This window comes from Zalophus californianus, chromosome 3 (assembly GCF_009762305.2).
Source record: "Zalophus californianus isolate mZalCal1 chromosome 3, mZalCal1.pri.v2, whole genome shotgun sequence".
NCBI classification, from domain to species: Eukaryota; Metazoa; Chordata; class Mammalia; order Carnivora; family Otariidae; genus Zalophus; species Zalophus californianus.
In genome coordinates, this window is record NC_045597.1 from 93,601,370 (window position 1) to 93,623,760 (window position 22,391).

Sequence of the window (22,391 nt, forward strand, 5' to 3'; positions counted from 1 at the left end):
TAGAGCTGTGTTTCTACCGTACCACGCTGCTCCTGGGAACAACAACTGTGTCTGCCAGGATATGCTGGGAATGACCAATGCAGTTTTTAAACTTTGAAAATGCCTCTACTCCCAAATTTGTACCACACATACTAAAATGGTCACTGAAAACTGGTGCTGCTTCTGTTCACGGCTTCCATGTGGTCCCTCGTGTTCCTATTAACAGCAGCTCTGATCTAACAATTGTGTGGAGCACAGAAAACAGGCAGCATGCAGGTATTCCACTTCCAAGAAACTCAAAACAGCTCATAAGAACATAAATGTTTCACAAAAGCTTTATTTGTGGTCACGTCTACAGTTCTCAGGTCAGTATACAAACAACTCAGTTCAGTGCAGTGCTTCTAATACAAGTCATATAAAACTGCGGGACACAGTGAAGAATAGTGCACTCGATATAAAAATAAATTACACTTTAAAAGCTACTGCAAAGCTTTACACATATAAAAAGTAAACACAAAATAGTTAGTGAGGTCCTTTTAACTGTCCATCGTATCCAGAAAAGAAAATTTACTTATGGAAATAAAAAGCCAGGGGTCTGTGCTGGAAACACCTCCCTGATAAAGAGAAACCCTGGGAAGTGACTCAACTGTTGTCTCAGGCAACGTGAGGAAGAGCCTCGCGAGCCCTGTCTGAGAACTGGAAATCACTACGGCTATCGCGCGGCGGCGTTCGGCTCAGGACCAACTTCTATGCCCCAGACACACTTCCTCATCCTGAAGGCTGAGAGATAGGAAAAGCTTCCAACTTCCCTCTGATCATTGAAAAAATAGAGTATTTACCTTTCTGAGCAGAAAAAAGGACAAATAATATAGAAACGTACGTTCCTCAGTCTGCAGAAGATTCCAGGCTTCTAAGTAACCGAAAGGCTGAAGGCAAGATTGATTAGAAACTGGTGAGGCCTCACGAGGACTCTCAGAGCTGGGAGACCCTAGGACTGCACCCTGCCCATGTGCGAATAAGGGTACCTCCACGTGCAGCTGCTGCTGCAGAACCTACGTGGACACTCGCCTGACCCCGGGGGGCCAGGCAGGCACGGCACCTGTCCTTGTAAGTGCAGCCTGGGGGCAGCACAGCCAGCTGGGCGCGTGCTACCGTCTGCACCGCGCTGGTGCTTCGGCCGCACAGCTGAGCGCTGAATTATCAGCACTCTCTGCTCTTCACAGAAGACTTCGCTCGTCCCTGTTCTCAATGAGAAGACAAGACCTTTGCTTCTCAAGACCGTTACTTATAGAAAAAGATGGAAGATTTTTCTCTATGTAAGTGACTGCCAAATAATTCTGCTCTAACAAAGTCTCTGAAGTGACACCTGAGCTTTCATTCTGGGGCTTATTAGGCAAGAGAAGATGGGGGTTTTAGCATAAGAGAACAAGCAGTCAAGATGCAAGGAACAACCCAGGGCTTTCATCCTTAACTGTCCACAGGGCATCTGTGATTGTGCAAAAGCAGATAAAGGTGAAGACAGTCAGTAGGCTGTAAGAAATATTTTTAAAAAGAATTTTTCTTAAAACAATATAAACATTTTAGGAAAGCTGTTAAGGGTATGTCTAAATTTATCAAGACCAAAGGAACCTAGTCATTCCTTTGTTCAGCAGTGCTCCTTGAAGGGCAGGCGTGAAAGAACAATGAGCCATCCCAGTGTATACAAAGGTGACACTACCAACAATAGTAAGAAATAGGATCTTGTTTATCATTTTACAAGTTCAGAAGAAGAGTCGAGGGCAGAAAGCTGAAACCTACCACTCTTATTTTAAACCACCATGCCAACTTTCCCTTCCCCTACCCGGGCTGTCCAAGGGCCTGATGCGGGGTTCCTCTCCTTTCTGCTCCCCCAAGGCCTGCAGCAGATGCCTACTGCATGGTTGTACTAAGCGTTCCTGGGGCGGAGCGCACAGTAAGCCATGAGACAGGGGCAGCAGCAACAACCCAGTCCTTGCAAGCCCCACAGACCCACGAGGCCTGGCAAGACAACAAAAGAAGCCCTGCCACTCTCTCAGCACCGGCCTCAAATCTGCTCCCAGTCACAAGTTCCATCATCACCGATCCTAATGAGTTACCACAGTCAAATCCGGTACTGGAAAATCTGGGAAGAAAGTAACCACAGAGTAGCTAAGCCTGTGGCTAAAAGCCTCCTGTTATTTGTTGCCAATCTGGGCCAGTTATCTCAGCTATAAATCACCTCCAAACTACCTTCAAACGGAAGAATGCTAACAGCTTTCTAGCTGGAGCCCTCAAATAAACTATTGTTCTTGTTCTCTTTTCAAACATGTTCTCATTACTTCTGACTTAATTAAATGCTGCCAATATTTCTTTTTAGCTACATTTACTAAGGTGCATGGGAACCTCATTCTAGAGAAAAACTTCCTGCCCAACTAGCTGTCATTTTGAACAGCCAGTAGGGCTATTTCATCTCATCTGAGGATCAGAGCTTTAGTTAATCAGATGATTCTCGGATGTGCAGGTGGGTTTTAATCTTTGTAGGGGAGGACTATGCCCTGAAGGTCAACAGAGGGTCATGCCATCAGAGCTGTCCCTCCTCCCACTTCAGTGTAACCGACCTGCCTTCTTATCCAGTATTATCTCAAATCTCACTCTGCTCACATTCTTTACTGACTCACATATACCGGCTTCTTTCTCATCACAGAGACAGACTTCCCTTCCCTCTCGGACACATTCACAGATATCCTGAGCCCTGCCATTCTCTCCCCTCCACTCTCAGATGAGCAAGAACAAGATCAGTGTTACAGCAACTCTGGGGAAGGCACCAGCAGCAGTCATGACAGGGAAGTTATACGTGACAGGTATCTAAACTGCCAGGGCTAATTCATCATTAAAGTATTAATTTCCATGTTTACCACTCTGTGTCAGGACAAAAGACAAAATTTCCTCCTTTAAGCCTGAGATTTAAGTAAATTTTAAGAAAGTCCTTTTCAATATGCTAACTGGCAAGAATATAGGTACCCGAAGACACAGAAGTTATAGAATATTTTCAGCAACTTATTCCTAAATTGCAAAAGTTTAAAATAAGGATGGTGCTACCTCCTAAACTGGATGGGAAGTTTAGGCCTTCCAATCTAGGAATACCTTAGCTGCTCTGTGGTTAGATGTACAACTTTGACCTTTCAGTACATCTAGCATTGTCACACACTGGAAATTTGATGTCCAGTCCAGGGTGCTTCGGGTCAGGCCGGCCCCTGGTCAAGCCCTTGGTTCTAGGTGTCACTTACAGCTGCGAGAAAATTTGTTTCACAATTAAGAATTGGCAAGAGCTCCACCAGTGAAATTCACAAGCTCAGCATAATGGCTAAGGGGAAGCAGCCAGCAAGAAGTGCCAACTTTCTTTCCTTCAGCAAAGTTGTTCTGTGCAAAAGTGGTTTCCAAACTCTACAGCTCCCTAGGAAACAGCACAAGATTAAAATTCCTGAGCTTTCCAATCAGACACTAGTGTGTGTTTGCCTAGCACATGACTATGCTACAGGGAACCCAGGATAGTCCAAACCGTGGAGTTTTAAAGATCACAAAACTGGACGTTCTCTTGTGCTGAGCAACATAAATTCACTCAGTTATATACATAATACAGGGCAGAAAACTAAACATCAAATTCCAGGAGATATAGTTTGACATCAATCCTTGATCACAGGGATTAACAACGATACCAACATGGTTTCCACCTCATCCTCATTTCCAGCAGCAACTGCAGTTTACCTCCTGCATTCTGAATTTTTAAAGCTAAAATAAGAGTGTTTTTCTGGAAGTCACGATTGCAAGAGGTTATTTTTATACTCTTCTTCATTTTCTATATGCACATGTGCTACTTTAACACCCAGAAATTTTTTTTATACCAGAAGTGATTAGGAGCTTCTAGAGACTTTTTAAAATTAACACAAAATTCCTAATGTAAGGTGAGATATGAGTTCTTACAGTATGCTAAGTACAGTTTCAGACGTAGGTGTTCAAGAAAAAAATCCCCTTCAACCCCCGATTCCTTATTTCTGTCCTGGTATTTTTGTTTTGTTTTCTTTAGTTTACAAGTTCTAAATTTATTCAGCTCATATTAAAAGGAGATGGAGCCTATATCCAAATCGGTGCCAGTTTGGAGAAGTGACTGCTGTCTCTATCCAGGCTGAAAAGTTAAGAGTATGTGTGTGGTGCATGTGAGGGCTTCCTGTGGGGAAGCAGGGCTGAAAAAAACAGGACACAAAATATGCACAATTGATTTCTCTGTATTCTTCTCAAGGTTTAGCTTACCTTGATGTAAACTCAGAAGTATTAAGATAGCCAGTCCAGTAAGAAGTCAAAAGTATGGGAGACACTTGAAAACCTTCTGTATTCTAAACTTCTCTTTATACTATAATAACTATAAACAACTAGGCCTCAAACTACCTACATGATGTCCTCATTAATTTCCTAAATTCCTGACTTCCAGGTACTGCATGGGTAAGGGCAACTTCTCTAACAGGTGTTCAGATCAAGGACACTCACCCTTGATACTAGAGAGAGAAATAACATTCAAAAGGCCATAATTGACTTTCAGACAGCCTGGTTATGGAAGGGCTATGAACAATTATAACCACTAGATGGAGCCAAGAGTTTGAAGGAAACAACAGGGAAAAGCATTCCCTTGTTTCAGGAATACACAACTTTAATACGATTATAGAAAGTAAAAGACCAGATACCTTCATTTGGGCAAATATGTAGTGTAATTAAAAATTTCCAGTTGGACGGAAAATGTTTTTCATTGAAGTCAAATCTGGGTGAGCATTTTACTCACAAGTAAGGACAAGCTCCTGAATCTGAACATTCCAGTGGAAATGGATTCCAGGACGGACAGCTGCAGAGTGCTGGATCTTCCAGTTACCGGTGAGAAGGAGCCAATCCCTCAGAGCTCAGTTGTCAGTAAACACTTCTGCTTCAAGACGGTTTCTTCCGCCAACGTTGGAACAGAGCTGAAAGGAAGAAAGAAGGGGTTATTATTCAGTGAAACCACTGGGCTGGGAGCAACCTGCATTTCTTCACCAGTGCTTCATGGAGCAGGTTGAGAGTAAATTATAGACCTAAATGACTGACTATGTTGCAACACCTAATTTGGCAATGAGATATTTACAGAAGGGAATTTTCTCGATAAATGATGCTTATTTCATCTTGAAATGAAGTCTAGAGATATCAATTTCCCCTACTGCCTTGAATAAAACATACCAAACACTTAATCATTTCTTAATGAATCAGGGTTATTATTATGAATGGCAAGAATAGTACTGTGCTGAGCATGACAGCAAACCTGCTCAAGAAATACCAAGGTTAGTGGGTACACTGTTCCGTGCTTTATATAGATAGTCCCAGATGGCTGTGGCTGAGTTCCCACACCAGTTAATCTGTTTTGTCAGAGTTATGTGAAAAATAAAAGGATATGGGCTTTGCATAAGCACCCAAGGGTCTCTGCCATAGTTGAAGAGCATAAACTCAGAGGCAAGGATGTAATGTTATCTATCTCGGTTTCATTAAAACCTAACATCAAAATACATAGTACAAAGAACAGAGTTTAACATGTCGAAACTACTAACAAGCTTGATAGTTGAAAAAGCAGTCATGTGTACCAGCCCTCTCCATTTCTACAACATAGAGACAAACACTTCCAACAGTTTTCTTTTTTTTCTGGCATTTTCCTTCATTTTTCTGTATCTCTGTTTCTCCAAGTATAGTCCCTTGGATTTGTTATAAATGCAAATTCTAGGCACTACCCCAGGCATACTGAATAGGAGGCTCTGAGGATGGGGCCCAGTAAGCTGTGATTACTTGCTTTAAAAATTTATTTATTTTAGAAAGAGAGAGAGAGAGCACATGTGCATGAGTGGGAGGAGAAGAGGGAGAGGGAGAGTGAATCTCAAGCAGACTCAGCCATTGAGTGATGAGTGTGGAGCCTGACACCAGGCTTGATCTCATAATCCTGAGATCACAACCTGAGCTGAAACCAAGAGTCGGATACTCGACCAACTGCACCACCCAGGCGCCCCTAAGCTGTGTTTTAATAAGCCCTCCAGGTGATTGTGATGTACAACTAGCTAAAGTCCAAGTGGTCTGTTTCTACAATGACTTCCTGCCATGGATTATGAAGGCTTACCATTCTTAGAACCCACTCACCAGCTCCCAAATCCTTCCTTCCTACCTTTTCAACACAGTTAAACGAACAATTTTCATCATGTTAATATTCAGTGTTTGTTGTAATTATGTAAATATTTTCACAACTGATATAAGCATATATTTTTTCTTATATAATTTGTTCTTCCTGGATTGAAGAACTGCTTCATTTTTTTTCACTGTTTGCTCCGTTTTCTGTACTTATTTCTAATTTGTCCTTAAGCTTGCAGCCTAGAACCATGGATCTCTCCACAGTACATTCAGACATGTCATGTAGTTTTTCAAAAACTGTGGTAAGCCACGTGTTTGTGTTTTCTCTTGGCAATATCCTTCCTTGAACTCCATATCCCCCGTCTTCAAATCTGTACAGAATTGTTCCTAGACCAGTGGGGCAGCTGCTGCCTCAGAACTTTCCTCCACCTTCCTCCTGGTCAGTTCCTGCACCTGTTTCCTGGGTCCTGTGTCTTCCTCCTTCTTGGATAATCACCTTGTTTTAATGGAACACATCTTCCAGTGAGTAAATGCCTGAGTTAGAACACATGAGAAGTATATATTTTAGAGAAACTCCAGGTCTACTCGTTCTAATCTCACACTTCATTGATAGTCTGGATATAAACATCTCGGTGAAAAATAATTTTCCTCCAGAATTCTGAAGGCATTGCTCCATTACCTTCTTGCTTTCAGAAAAGTATGCTGTTGTTCTGATTACCAATCCTTTCATGTACTTTTTACCTCCCTCTCTGGACTTATATATCCTCTCTTAACTCCGATATTCTGAAATTTCATGATGGTCCTTGGTTTTGTCTATTTTCATTCTCTCTGCTGGGTACTCAGGCCCATTTAATCTAAAAACTCAAGTACTTCTGGGCACCTGCATGGCTCAGTCGTTTTAGCGTCTGCCTTGGCTCAGGTCATGATCTCAGGGTCCTGGGATCAGGCCCACGTTGGGCTCCCTGCTCAGCGGGGAGTCTGCTTCTCCCTCTGCCTCTCCCCCAGAGCTCATGCTCTGTCTCCCCCTCAAATAAATAAAATCTTAAAAAAAACTGAAGTACTTCCAAGAAATCTCAATTCCTTTGACAATTTTCTCTTATGTGCTCTGTTCTTTCTGGATCTTCAATGATTCATATATTGGACTGCCTGGACCAATTCTCCAATTTTCTCTTCTGTCCCAGTTTTCATCTTTTTGTTCTACTTTTTTGGGAGATTTCCTCAATCTTATCTTCCACACATTCTTTGGATTTTATTTTTAACATGGTTAATAATTTCTAAAAACACTGTGTTTTCTATTTCCTTTCTTTTTCATTTCCTATTAGTGTTAGATGGATGCAGCATCTCCTTTCTCATGAAACTATCATTTGTGAAGTTTCGGATGCTCATGTTCCCTTCTTTCCTCTGTTTCTTTTTCAGTTTACTGGTTTCAGTTTTTCCTCAAACATATGGAAATCTTTGGCTCTCTTCGCACTTATGAGGAAAGCACCTATTCATATTTAAAAGTGAAGCACTGGAACACCATTTGGAAACTGTACATACAGGCAAAACTCACTAACTAATGGGCTTGCAGTAGTTGCAGAGGACGCAGCAAAGCAGTGTCCAGACTTCAGAACCACAGAAAATGAGATTATAAATGTGTGTTGTTTTAAGATGTTAAATATGTGGCAATTTGTTACACAACAAACTAATATACATAATTATTTTTACACAATTCATTTGCATTGCTATTTATGTAGTTGACTATTAATGGGCTTTTGGAAAGTTTTCACAGCTTAGGCTATTATGAATACAGCTGCTGTAAACATTCTTGCACATGTCCTCTGATAGACATTTCTACTGAGCATGTATATAATAGAATCACTGAGTCACTGGGTATGTTCAGCTTTAGTAGATATTGCCAAACCTATTTCCAACATGGTTATTCCACTTTGAAAAGTTCCAGTTGCCCCATACCTTCACCAACACTTGATACTATGTGTCTTTTTCACTTCAGTGATTCTGGTAGTATATAGTGGTCACTACATGGTGGTTTGAATTTGTATTCCTCAATGACTAGTCAAGTTGCACACTGTCTTGTATGCTTATTGACCATCTGGATATCCACTTCTGAACTGCCTTTTCAAGTCTTGCCAATTTTTCTATTTAGCTGGTTTTTTTCTTGATTTACAAGAGCTCTTTATATTCTAGATATATAAAGATTCTTTCCTTTGTCAAAGAAAGAGAGAGAGAGATCAAAGGGGAGGAGGGAGGAAGTGCAAGTATTTTCTCTCACTCTCTGGCTTCCCTTTCTGAGATCTTGAAATTATTTCTTTTGATGAACAGAAGTTCTTGATATAATCCAAGTTATTGATTTTTTCCCATTATTAAAGCTTTTTGTGACCTGTTTAAAAAATTTTCCTGATCTCCAGGATGTTTGCTTATATTTTCTTCTAAAAGCTTTATTATTTGATGTTTCACATTTAGATGTGAAATCCATCAAGAATGGATTTTTGTGTATGGTCTGAGGCTGGGTCAAGATTAATCTTTTCCCACACAGATATTTAATTTGTCCAGCTGATTTACTAAAAGACCATCCTTTCCCCACAGCACTACACCATCCCTTTTTCACAAATCAGGTAACTGTATATGTGTGTTTGTTTCTAGACCCTACTCTATTCCACTGATTCATTTATCTTTTTTTTTTTTTTGAGGTACGACTGGCATATAACATTATATTAGTTTCAGGTGCACTACCTGTCCTTTTTGATCTCTTTAATTCCTCTATGACTATTTTGTTTTGGGAAGGAATGTAGACAATCTCTTCTTTCATCTGTAATTTTTAATTTAGAAGTCCTAAGGACTCATTTTATTGTATAAACTCAATTACAAAGCATTATTACCTGGTTCTCTGCACATAATCTCTATTTTTACAGTGGCAATTACTAGGCATATAAATGGTTAGAAAAATAACCTATTAAAATTGTATACAGTGCTATTTGACAACTACATGTGAGTTCCCTACGGCAAGTCCCAAGCCTGTTTTGTTCACTGCTATCTTCAGTGCTGCCAAACCAGATAAAATCAATGCCTGGTACATAACAGACATTCAATAAGTGTTTGCTGAGTGATTATATTACTTTGAAGACTGTGGGGATAAGAGAACAACTTTAAAATGAAATTATCAATTTCTTTCAAGTTAACTGGCTCTAATAAATCTTCCAATTAATGAGGAAATTTCTTAATTAATTAAGGAAAGCATCTACTTCAACTGACCTACACTCTCTCAGCACCAGGAGGATGTGAGAAACAGACCACCAGGAAAAAGTCTGAGGTGAGAATGAAGGCAATTGTACATCTTTTGCAAAATAGATACAGTTTTGGTCCTAACAATGAAGAGTTGAACTACATGCCAAACAAAAGGTCTCTTGAGTCCAGCTTCTGTTTGTGGCAAGCAATATGTTGAAATGAACTTGTAACAGGTATGTGGGCTCACTCAAAGCCCTCATCTTGGGAATCTCCTACCTCACTCTTATCTATGACTCTTCACCTTATGGATGGACAACATAATAGTAAAAAAATGAAAGGAAAAGACACAAATGAATTTTAAAATAAATATAAACTTTTTAAGATAAGCCTGTTAACATATTAACATTTATAAAGACTTCATAAAAATATATAAGGGCTACTTCATAATTTTGTAGAAAATTGTTACTGACAAGAAAACAAAAAACACTATTCTAAATAACAGAGAAAAAAATGTATCCAGTTTCAATTAAGTTCAGTTAAAGAACTGACATTACTGCTATAAATATATTAATTTTATTATTCTTTCCTCCTAACAGATGCCTAAGAACTGCAATGGAGAAATAATTTCCTCACCTGGTCACAGCATCCACCAAGAATGGTGCTGGGGGAGAAATCAGCGAGATTACTTCTCTGTTACCATGTTCCTCCTTCCCTGCCAAGGATGGTCCACTTCCTACCAGTCCATTGGAAAGGACGCTGCTCTGCTGAGGGAGACAGACACCATACCTGAGCAGAGGTGACAACACAGGCCTGGGCATCAGCAGTTCAGCTCCAAGCCACCTTTCCCTAATCATTATGGTAATAAGTAAGAGGATTTTGATGGTCATGGGCTGTTTTGGTTTGTTTTTTTTACCATCCTCCACCTCAGATTTTTAGTTTTGTTTTTGTCGGCAGCTTTAAGCCTTTACAAACAGAAAAGCTAAATCACGAGTTTGAAGCCATTAAGTTAACAGAACTTTGGGAATGACCCCATTTTTAAGGAAAAACAAGAGTTTGGTAATCCTTTAGGCCTCACTCTGAAAGGGTAATCAAAATAAAAGGTAAATCAAATATCATTAACTTACTGGTACAATCCACCGTGGTGTGATCATGGATGCTGAAGACACCTGAAATAAATTTTATATATGTATTTACTTTTAGGGAAGACTTATTTTCATAATCATTCTCATAATGTTTTCTTCTACTACTACAGAATGCATTGTAGAGGGAGACAGTTCTTAATGGCTCCCCTTGAGCTGACATGCACTTTGAATCCAAGATCCTTTTCTACAACACAGATGCCGTACTCACCACTTAAGAAACTGTCCTAATTTTGAGAATCTCTTTAATTTAAAAATGTTCTACTCCAAGAATGCTACTACTACTTTCAGTTCCTTATTAATAGGACTTCCCCGACCCTCCAACCCCAGCATCCAGTTTAACATTTTATTTTCTGACATTTCAGTTCATTACAAATAATCATAGCCTTCTTGGCAGCATCCTGAAAAGTGGATTATGACTAATCCAAATGGAAAGCACAAAGAAAGTAAACAGAAAAAAAAATCTGCTTATATACAGGTCATTCTCTAATTATCATTCATGCATATAGAAACACTCACATTGCTCCTGAGTCACAGGGGCTTTGTTACATTCTTTTTAATGTTTAATTGTCTAAATGTTACTTCTACGTGTAGAATTAGAAGCTAATGAACTCCTCCTATTTTATAGAAACTATAGACTAGTCCTTAGACTCGTGGTCTTAGATTCTGATAAGAAAAAAATTTACATAAGTCCATGTCTTATTAATAAGTGAGCACCAGAAGAATAAAAGTACAAAGTATGGCTTTCCCACCAATATTAAGAAAATGCACTTTTACCACAAGAAATACAAGGGAGAGAGAAAGAATATATGGTAAAGGTAAATAAAAAATGGTTTGGCAGAAACAAGTCCTATAATAACCATAATTACAGTAAATATAAATGGATTAAACACAATCAGAGGATAGAGATCCTCAAATAAGATTTAAAAAACAAATCTAGTGGGCGCCTGGGTGGCTCAGATGGTTAAGCGTCTGCCTTAGGCTCAGGTCGTGATCTCAGGGTCCTGGGATTGAGTCCCACATCAGGATCTCTGCTCAGTGCAGAGCCTGGTGCTCCCTCTCCCTCTGCCATTCCCTCTGCTTATGCTCTTCTATCTCTCTGTCAAATAAATAAATAAAATCTTAAAAAAAAAATCTAGCAAACTGTTGTTCACAAAAGGTCCACCTAAGACCAAGAGATACAAAAAGGCTGAAAATAAAAGAACAGGAAATTATATACTAGGCAATATAAACTTAAAAGAAAGCTAGGGTGTCAATTTTATATCAGTCAAAAGGGAAAGTAAGAGAGAATAAAGGGGCAAGGAAGAACACTTTAAAGTACTCAAAGGAGTTGGAGAAAGTATAATTACCATTAATATATATGTACCTCACAGCCTATCTAAAATGACAGATTTGGCAATAGATGAGAAGTGAATTAATCAATAATTGTAGACAGGTATGAAACACACCCTAGAATCTGACAGATTAAAGATAATGAGCAGATTGATTAATGAAAGGATTCTGCAAGTATACTAGACACAAAATCAACTTAGGAGTTCAACAGTAAAAAATTACCAGGCGGAGCAAGATGGCAGAGGAGTAGGAAACCTAAATTTCATCCGGTCCCAGGAATTCAGCTGGATAGGGATCAAACCATTCTGAACACCTACAAACTCAACAGGAGATCAAAGAAAAGAATAGCAACAACTCTCTGAACAGAAAAGTGACCACTTTCTGGAAGGTAGGATGTGCGGAGAAGTGAATCCAAGGCGATATTCGGGAGGATAGACGGCGGGGGAGGGGGCCTCCTTCCGCCACTTCTGGCAAGTGATAGAGCCGCGGAGCACAAAATCGGAAATATCAGAAGTCGGCTCCGCTGAGGGACGTCGCTCCAGTGGCTAAGCTGGGGGTGGAACCCTCGTGGGACAGTGTGGTCCCAGGGCCTTCGGGGTCACAGAATGACTGGGGGTGCATGAGTGCGGCAGAGCTCCCAGGTATCAGGGCAGGGAAGCCAGCTGCAGAGATGGAGCCAAGGCGCGGGCTCTCAGCTCGGGGGTGCCATAAACTGATCCGCAGCACAGTCGGGCCACTGCTCCTCCAGCAGGGACCCAACAAGCAGCAGACCCAAGGAGACTCCCCTTCCTTCCCCGGAAGGAGCGGCGCGGGTGTGCACCGCAGGCATCTTCTGGGTTTGGAGACTCCACACGAGGTCAGGTGCCAGAGATAGAAACGCTCGGTCACAGGCCGGATGAACACGGAGTGCGGCCGCAGACGGGAGTGATTGACTGCTTTTCTCTGGGGGCGCACTGAGGAGCGGAGCCACGAGTTCTCAGCTCTTCCAGGGCGGAGATTGGGAGGCCGCCATTTTCACTCTCCTCCTCCAAAGCTGTAGGGAAAGCTTGCAGGGAACAAAAGCTCCCGAGAGCAAACCCGAGCAGATTACTTAGCCCTGACGGACAAGGGCAGGGCAATTCCACCTCTGGCAAAGACATTAGGGAACCACGGCAACAGGCCCCTCCCCCAGAAGATCAGCAAGAACAGCCCGCCAAGACCGAGTTTACTGATCAATGAGAACGGAGAACTCCAGCAAAAGGGGAATACTGCACATAGAATTCATGGCTTTTTTACCATGATTCATTAGTCCTTCAAAGTTGTTTTTTTTAACTTTTTTTTTGAATTTTTCTTTTTCCCATTTTCAACCAACATCTTACCAATTTTTTTTAAAAAACATTTTTATTTTTTATTTTTAGAGTCATATTCTATCCCTTCATAATAGTTACCCTTATTTTTGGCATATATATATATAAGTTGTTCTCTCTTTAAAATTTTGAGATACAGTTTCTTCTAACAGATCAAAATATACCCTAAATCTCTAGTGTACGGCTTTGTTCTAGACTCCTGCCTGATCACATTCTCTCCCTTATTTTCTTTTTTTTTTAAATCCTCTTCTTTCTTTTTTCAAACTTCTTATCAATTCCTTTTATAAAATTTTTTATAATTTTCATCTTTACAGTCATATTCCATCCCTTCATCGTATCAACCCTTATTTTTGTACATATATAAGATTTTCTTTCTTTAAAATTTGGGAGGCACTTTCTTCCAACCGACCAAAATACACCCAAAATCTAGTGTGTGGCACAGATCTACGCACCAGCCTGATCATATTTGATCATACTCTTTTTTTATTTTGTTCTGTTTTTGTTTTTATCTTTTTCTTTTTTCTTTCTTTCCCTTTCTTTTCCCCCGGCTTCAGGTCTTTTCTATTTGTTTAGAGTATATTTTTTGGGGATGTGGTTACCCTGTTAGCATTTTGTTCTCTCATTCATCTATTCTCCTCTGGACAAAATGACAAGACGGAAAAAAACACCTCAACAAAAAGAACAAGAGGTAGTACCGACTGCCAGGGACCTACTCAATACAGACATTAGTACGATGTCGGACCCAGAGTTCAGAATCATGATTTTAAAGATACTAGCTGGGCTTGAAAAAAGGATGGAAGTTATTAGAGAAACTCTTTCTGGAGAAATAAAAGAACTAAAATCTAACCAAGTCGAAATCAAAAAGGCTATTAATGAGGTGCAATCAAAAATGGGAGTGCTAACTGCTAGGATAAATGAGGCAGAAGAGAGAATCAGTGATATAGAAGACCAAATGCTGGAAAATAAAGAAGCTGAGAAAAAGAGAGATAAACAACTACTGGGTCACAAGGGCAGAATTCGAGAGATAAGCAATACGATAAGACAAAACAACATTAGAATAATTGGGATCCCAGAAGAAGAAGAAAGAGAGAGAGGGGTAGAAGGTATACTGGACCAAATTATAGCAGAGAACTTCCCTAATGTGGGGAAGGAAACAGGCATCAAAATCCAGGAGTCACAGAGAACTCCTCTCAAAATCAATAAAAATAGGTCAACACCCCGACATCGAAGAGTAAAACTTACAAGTCTCAGACAAAGAGAAAATCCTGAAAGCAGCTCGGGAGAAGAGATATGTAACCCACAATGGTAGAAACATTAGATTGGCAACAGACCTATCCACAGAGACCTGGCAGGCCAGAAAGGACTGGCATGCTAAATTCAGAGCACTAAATGAGAAAAATATGCAGCCAAGAATACTGTATCCAGCTAGGCTGTCACTGAAAATAGGAGAGATAAAAAGCTTCCAGGACAAACAAAAACTAAAGGAATTTGCAAACACGAAAACAGCCTACAAGAAATATTGAAAGAGGTCCTCTAAGCAAAGAGAGCGCCTAAAAGCAGCATAGACTAGAAAGGAACACAGACAATATACAGTAACAGTCACCTTACAGGCAATACAATGGAACTAATTTCATACCTTTCAATAGTTACCCTGAATGGAAATGGGCGAAATGCCCCAATCAAAAGACACAGGCTATCAGATTGGATTAAAAAACAAGACCCATCCATATGCTGTCTGCAGGAGACTCATTTTAGACCCAAAGACAGCCCCAGATTGAAAGTGAGGGGGTGGAAAACCATTTACCATGCTAACGGACACCAAAAGAAAGCTGGGGTGGCAATCCTTTTATCAGACAAATTAGATTTTAAACCAAAGACTATAATAAGAGATGAGGAAGGACACTATATCCTACTTAAAGGGTCTATCCAACAAGAAGATCTAACAATTGTAAATATCTATGCCCCTAACATGGGAGCAGCCAAATATATAAGCCAATTAGTAACAAAAGCAAATTAACACATTGACAACAATACAATAATAGTGGGGGACTTTAACACCCCCCTCACTGAAATGGACAGATCATCTAAGCAAAAGATCAACAAGGAAATAAAGACTTTAAATGACACACTGGACCAAATGGACTTTACAGACATATTCAGAACATTCCATCCCAAAGCAGCGGAATACACATTCTTCTCTAGTGCCCATGGAACATTCTCCAAAATAGATCACATCCTAGGTCACAAATCAGGTCTCAACCGGTACCAAAAGACTGGGATCATTCCCTGCATATTTTCAGACCACAGTGCTTTGAAACTAGAACTCAATCACAAGAGGAAAGTTGGAAAGAACTCAAATACATGGAGGTTAAAGAGCATCCTACTAAAGAATGAATGGGTCAACCAGGAAATTAAAGAAGAATTTAAAAAATTCATGGAAACCAATGAAAATGAAAACACAACTGTTCAAAATCTTTGGGATGCAGCAAAGGCAGTCCTAAGAGGAAAGTATACAGCAATACAAGCTTTTCTCAAGAAACAAGAAAGGTCTCAAATACACAACCTAACCCTACACCTAAAGGAGCCGGAGAAAAAAACAGCAAATAAAGCCTAAACCCAGCAGGAGAAGAGAAATCATAAAGATAAGAGCAGAAATCAATGAAATAGAAACCAAAAGAACAGTAGAACAGATCAACGAAACTAGGAGCTGGTTCTTTGAAAGAATTAACAAGATTGATAAACCCCTGGCCAGACTTATCAAAAAGAAAAATGACTCAAATCAACAAAATCATGAATGAAAGAGGAGAGATCACAACGAACACCAAAGAAATACAAAAAATTATAGGAACATATTATGAGCAACTCTATGCCAGCAAATTGATAACCTGGAAGAAATGGATGCATTCCTGGAGATGTATCAACTACCAAAACTGAACCAGGAAGAAATAGAAAACCTGAGCAGACCTATAACCACTAAGGAAATTGAAGCAGTCATCAAAAATCTCCCAACAAACAAAAGCCCAGGGCCAGATGGCTTCCCAGGGGAATTCTACCAAACATTTAAAGAAGAATTAATACCTATTCTCCTGAAACTGTTCCAAAAAACAGAAATGGAAGGAAAACTTCCAAACTCGTTTTATGAGGCCACCATTACCTTGATCCCAAAACCAGACAAAGACCCCATCATAAAGGAGAATTACAGACCAATATCCTTGATGAACATGGATGCAAAAATTCTCACCAAAATACTAGCCAATAGGATCCAACAGTACATTAAAAGGATTATTCACCACGACCAAGTGGGATTTATCCCTGGGCTGCAAGGTTGGTTCAACATCCGCAAATCGTGATACAATACATTAACAAAAGAAAGAACAAGAATCATATGATCCTCTCAATAGATGCAGAAAAAGCATTTGACAAAGTACAGCATCCTTTCTTGATCAAAACTCTTCAGAGTATAGGGTTAGAGGGTACATACCTCAATATCATAAAAGCCATCTATGAAAAACCTACAGCGAATATCATTCTCAATGGGGAAAAACTGAGAGCTTTCCCCCTAAGGTCAGGAACACGGCAGGGATGTCCACTATCACTGCTATTCAACATAGTATTAGAAGGCCTAGCCACAGCAATCAGACAACAAAAAGAAATCAAAGGCATCCTAATCGGCAAAGAAGAAGTCAAACTCTCACTGTTTGCAGATGATATGATACTTTATGTTTAAAACCGAAAAGACTCCACCCCAAAACGGCTAGAACTCATACAGGAATTCAGTAAAGTAGCAGGATATAAAATCAATGCACAGAAATCAGTGGCATTCCCATACACCAACAACAAGACAGAAGAGAGAGAAATGAAGGCGTCAATCCCATTTACAATTGCACCCAAAACCATAAGATACCTGGGAATAAATCTAACCAAAGAGGCAAAGGATGTGTACTCAGAAAACTATAAAATACTCATGAAAGAAACTGAGGAAGACACAAAGAAATGGAAAAACGTTCCGTGCTCATGGATTGGAAGAACAAATATTGTGAAGATGTCAATGCTACCTAGAGCAATCTACACATTCAATGCTAATCCCCATCAAAATACCATCAACTTTTTTCAAAGAAATGGAACAAATAATTCTAAAATTTGTATGGAACCAGAAAAGATCCCGAATAGCCAGAGGAATATTGAAAAAGAAAAGCAAAGCTGGTGGCATCACAATTCCGGACTTCCAGCTCTATTACAAAGCTGTCATCATCAAGACAGTATGGGACTGGCAGAAAAACAGACACATCGATCAATGGAACAGAATCGAGAGCCCAGAAATGGACCCTCAACTCTATGGTCAACTAGTCTTTGACAAAGCAGGAAAGAATGTCCAATGGAAAAAAGACAGTCTCTTCAACAAACGGTGTTGGGAAAATTGGACAGCCACATGCAGAAGAATGAAACTGGACCATTTCCTTACACCACACACAAAAATAGACCCCAATTGGTTGAAAGACCTAAATGTGAGACAGGAGTCCGTCAAAATCCTAAAGAAGAACACAGGCAGCAACCTATTCGACCTCAGCCGCCGCAACTTCTTCCTGGAAACATCGCCAAAGGCAAGGGAAGCAGGGGCAAAAATGAACTTTTGGGACTTCATCAAGATAAAAAGCTTCTGCACAGCAAAAGAAACAGTCAACAAAACCAAAAGACAACTGACAGAATGGGAGAAGATATTTGTAAATGACGTATCAGATAAAGGGCTAGTATCCAAAAATCTATAAAGAACTTATCAAACTCAACACCCAAAGAACAAATAATCCAATCAAGAAATGGGCAGAAGACATGAACAGACATTTTTCCAAAGAAGACATCCAAATGGCCAACAGACACATGAAAAAGTGTTCAACATCGCTCAGCATCGGGGGAATCCAAATCAAAACCTCAATGAGATACCACCTCACACCCGTCAGAATGGCTAAAATTAACAAGTCAGGAAATGACAGATGTTGGCAGCGATGCGGAGAAAAGGGAACCCTCTTACACTGTTGGTGAGAATGCAAGCTGGTGCAACCACTCTGGAAAACGGTACGGAGGTTCCTCAAAAAGTTGGAATTAGGGCTACCATACCATCCAGCAATTGCACTACTGGGTATTTACCCCAAAGATACAAATGTAGGGATCCGAAGGGGTACGTGCACCCCGATGTTTATAGCAGCAATGTCCACAATAGCCAAACTGTGGAAAGAGCCAAGATGTCCATCGATAGATGAATGGATAAAGAAGATGTGGTATATATATACAATGGAATATTATGCAGCCATCAAAAGGAATGAGATCTTGTCATTTGCAACACACGGATGGAACTGGAGGGTGTTATGCTGAGTGAAATGTCAATCAGAGAAAGACATGTGTCATATGACCTCACTGATATGAGGAATTCTTAATCTCAGGAAACAAGCTGAGGGTTGCTGGAGCGCGGGGTGGGGGCTGGTGGGAGGGATGGGGTGGCTGGGTGATAGACATTGGGGAGGGTATGTGCTATGGTGAGCGCTGTGAATTGTGCAAGACTGTTGAATCACAGATCTGTACCTCTGAAACAAATAATGCAATATATGTTAAGAAAAAAAAAGAAATTAGCAGGAGGGGAAGAATGAAGGGGGGGGAAATCGGAGGGGGAGATGAATCATGAGAGATGATGGACTCTGAAAAACAAACTGAGGGTTCTAGAGAGGAGAAGGGGTGGGAGGATGGGTTAGCCTGGTGATGGGTATTAAAGAGGGCATGTTCTGCATGGAGCACTGGGTGTTATGCACAAACAATGAATCATGGAACACTACATCAAAAACTAATGATGTAATGTATGGTGATTAACATAACAATAAAAAATTTAAAAAAAACTAGTTGTGACTTGGGAGAGCAAGAGGATGGGTTAAATGGGTGATGGGTATTAAGGAGTACACGTGTTGTGATGAGCACCAGGTGTTGTGAGTGATGAATCACTAAATTCTACACCTAAAAATAATATTACGCTGTCTGGTAACTAACTGGAATTTAAATAAAAACTTGGGGGGAAAATTAAATACCATTCACGATATCAACAAAGGTGTAACAAAACTATAAAGTATTTAGGATTTAGCCTAACAATCTAAAGAGGACTTACAGAGAACATTTAGAGACTCTAAGATGAGAGAAAACAGAAATATCTATCACGTTCATGAAAATGAAAAGATATTACAAAAATGTCAGTTTTCTCCAAAGTAATCTATAAATTTAATATAAACTCCATTAAAATGCCAGCAGAATTTTGGGGGAAATCTGATAGACTGATGCTGAAATTTATAAGTAAGAATAAACTAAGTATCAGTATGAAGCCAGAGTAATAAACACAATAGTAGTAAAGCAGAAAAAGAGAGCACGCACTGGAACACAACAGAAAGATTAGTAACACACCAACTGGGAAAGGATGAGTTATTTAGTAGATAACATGGGGAAAATTTTCTCTTTTTATGGATGAAGACAAATTTGGGTCATATCGAAAGCACAATGACATCTTCCCCCAAAACCTCAAGCTGTTCACATTGGTTAAAATCTAAATGTGAAAGGTAAAATAAAATCAAAGCTAACAGAAACAAACAGAAAAGAATACCTCTGTGACCTCAGGGGTTGGGGTGGCAGAGGAGGAAGGATTTTTTTTAAACCCTAAACCCCAAACTACGAGAAAAAATAAGAATATGTGACATCAGAATAGAAGGTTACTCATCCACCTCCACAGTGATAGACATAGGTTTTCTCATTGTCACTGCTACCTACCACAAATGACACAGTGATAAAAATGCCTCAGATGTGTTAATACACAGATTAGGAGAAAATATTTTTAATATCTAAGACTGACATGGAATTAGTATCTAGACTATACAAGGAATTCCTGAAATTAAGAAAAAGACAAGAAAACTGACAGAAAAATGGGCAAAAGATACAAATAGGTGACTCAATCAAAGAGGAACCCTAAAGCAGCATTAAAATAATGGAGGAAATATACCATTTAACCCATGCAAATTCAAACAATGAGACAAACCCATAAAGACAGAATATATTAGAAAGTCAGATAAAGTTCAGCTTAAGGAAAAACTGCTGGTAGGACTTATAAACTATGGGAGCCATTCTGGAGGCAGTGAGCAATACCTAGTATATAAGCATGCAACCCAGCAATCCTATTTGTGGGTATCTATCCCAAATTCTCCCACAGTACCTTCAAAGAAATATGTAGATTTTTTTCAAAGTTATAATAGTTTCAGGTGTACAATATAATGATTCAACAACTCTATACATTTCTTAGTGTTCATCATGGTAAGTGTACTCTTTACCCTCTTCACCTATTTCATCCATCCCCCCACACACCTCCCCTCTGGTGACCACCAGTTTGTTCTCTGTATTTAAGTCTGTCTTATTTATTGTTAGTCTCTTTTTTTTCCTTGTTTGTTTTGTTTCTTAAATTCCACCTAATGAGTGAAATCATACAGTATTTGTCTTTCTCTGTCTGCCTTATTTCACTTAACATTATACCCTCTAGCTCCATCCATGTTACTGCAAATGGGAAGATTTCTTTCTTTTTTATGGCTAAGTAATATTCCATTACACACACAAACACACACATATACACAGCCCACATCTTCTTTATCCATTCATCTATCAATGGATATTTGGGTTCCTTCCATATCCTGGCTAATGCTGCAATAAACACAGGGATGCATATGTCTTTTTGAATTAGTGTTTTCATTTTCTTTGGGTAAATATCCAGTAATGGAATTACTGGATCAGATGGTAATTCTATTTCTAATTTTTTGAGGAAACTTCATACTGTTTTTCACAGATGTTTATCTAAATGAATATATGAAAGGTGCCTGGAAGGACTTGCAGCAAATACAATAGAATGGGTGCATAAGGAAAAACGGGGAATGAAAGTGGGGAATGGAGGACAAAGGAAAATAAAATGAGACAAACAAAAGAGAAGCCTTGCATGGACCTGACGATAGTCTGCCGTGGACTGACAGGTATAATTAATTTGGGCATCTGACTTTTAAAAAAAATGGATACTATCCTATTGTTCTTAGAGATACCTTCTTGTCACAAATTTATCCTACGTATTTACCAATTCCTAAACTGATAGGAATTTTAGTGCTTTCTAGAACTTTCTTCCTAGCCTTAGTAATAGATATTTCTGCTATAAATTTTAGGTTCTGCCTTTGTTCCTCTCAGGGAAGATGGAACTTCATAATTTGGATGCTTCTTCAGAATGGTAACTGTAAGTGAGATAAACATAAAAATATAATAAAAACCGTTTCCTCAATAAAAAGCATACTTTATTTAAATATCTATAATTTTTTTCAGCTTTACTCTTTTAACTGATGAAAAGTTTTGTCGAATTTTTTTCAGAATACAATAGCCTTCTTAAAGCCAGTTTAAATATAATGGGGAAAAAGATCTCGTTAATAGCACAAAAAAGCAGGAAGGATCTGAAAATAATAAAAATAGTATAGAACTTATATTGAGGAGGCTATAATGACAAAGTTTAAGAAGAGATACAGGAAGTCTTGAATGAGAAAAATATTGTATTCTTAGCTAAGAACACAAATTATCATAAATATATCAATTCTTTTTCCAAAATAACTTATGAATTTAATGCATTTATAAATAAAAATCCAAAGGGGTGGGACTAGAAAAAGTTATTCTAAAAATCTTCTGAAAGAATTAACAAGCAAAAATAACAAAACAGCTACATAATGATACTTAACTGACCTACTCTGTATCAAAATCAATTAAAATGCTAAAGTTATTAGAAGAGTGTTATAGTTCTAATAACAGGGAAAACTGTAACAGAACAGAGAGCCAATATGCAGAATCTAAAATGCATGATATTCTAAATTTTGATTTAAAACAAAAGAAGCATTCTAAATTTTCAGGGAGGAGAAAACATATCAGTGATATAAAAAAGTTGTTTAATCAATTTGATTTTCATCACCGTATCCACTTATGATAGAGTGCACAGGGAATATGGTTCTGAGTTAGGCCCTAGGGAGTCCTTCTCTGAGCTTTGGGCCATCTTACATTAATCTTTGAAGTTACTTCTTTTATCTTTATAAAGGATTATCGTGGCTTAATACTGACACTATCCCTTTTGTCTTCTGCCTGCTCACTTTTCCAG

General features: G+C 39.1%; 1 protein-coding gene across 9 annotated transcripts in view; it reads right to left on the bottom strand.

Annotated features, from left to right (window-relative positions):
* Nucleotides 1–307: 307 nt before the first annotated feature.
* EPB41L5 (erythrocyte membrane protein band 4.1 like 5) overlaps nucleotides 308–22,391 on the bottom strand; it is a 145,912-nt gene continuing 123,828 nt past the window's right edge. For 4 of the 9 annotated variants that reach the window (XM_027589454.2, XM_035726665.1, XM_027589456.2 and 1 more), the window contains 3 exons: nucleotides 10,512–10,553; nucleotides 10,021–10,151; nucleotides 6,563–6,696 (listed from right to left, as the gene is read on the bottom strand). In XM_027589454.2, coding sequence (XP_027445255.1) covers nucleotides 6,603–6,696; nucleotides 10,021–10,151; nucleotides 10,512–10,553 — 267 coding nt within the window. In that variant the 3' untranslated portion in view covers nucleotides 6,563–6,602. Of the gene's footprint in view, nucleotides 4,983–6,562; nucleotides 6,697–10,020; nucleotides 10,174–10,511; nucleotides 10,554–22,391 lie in introns of those variants that run through there. The other 5 variants (XR_003519120.2, XM_027589459.2, XM_027589458.2 and 2 more) reach the window with 5 other exon arrangements.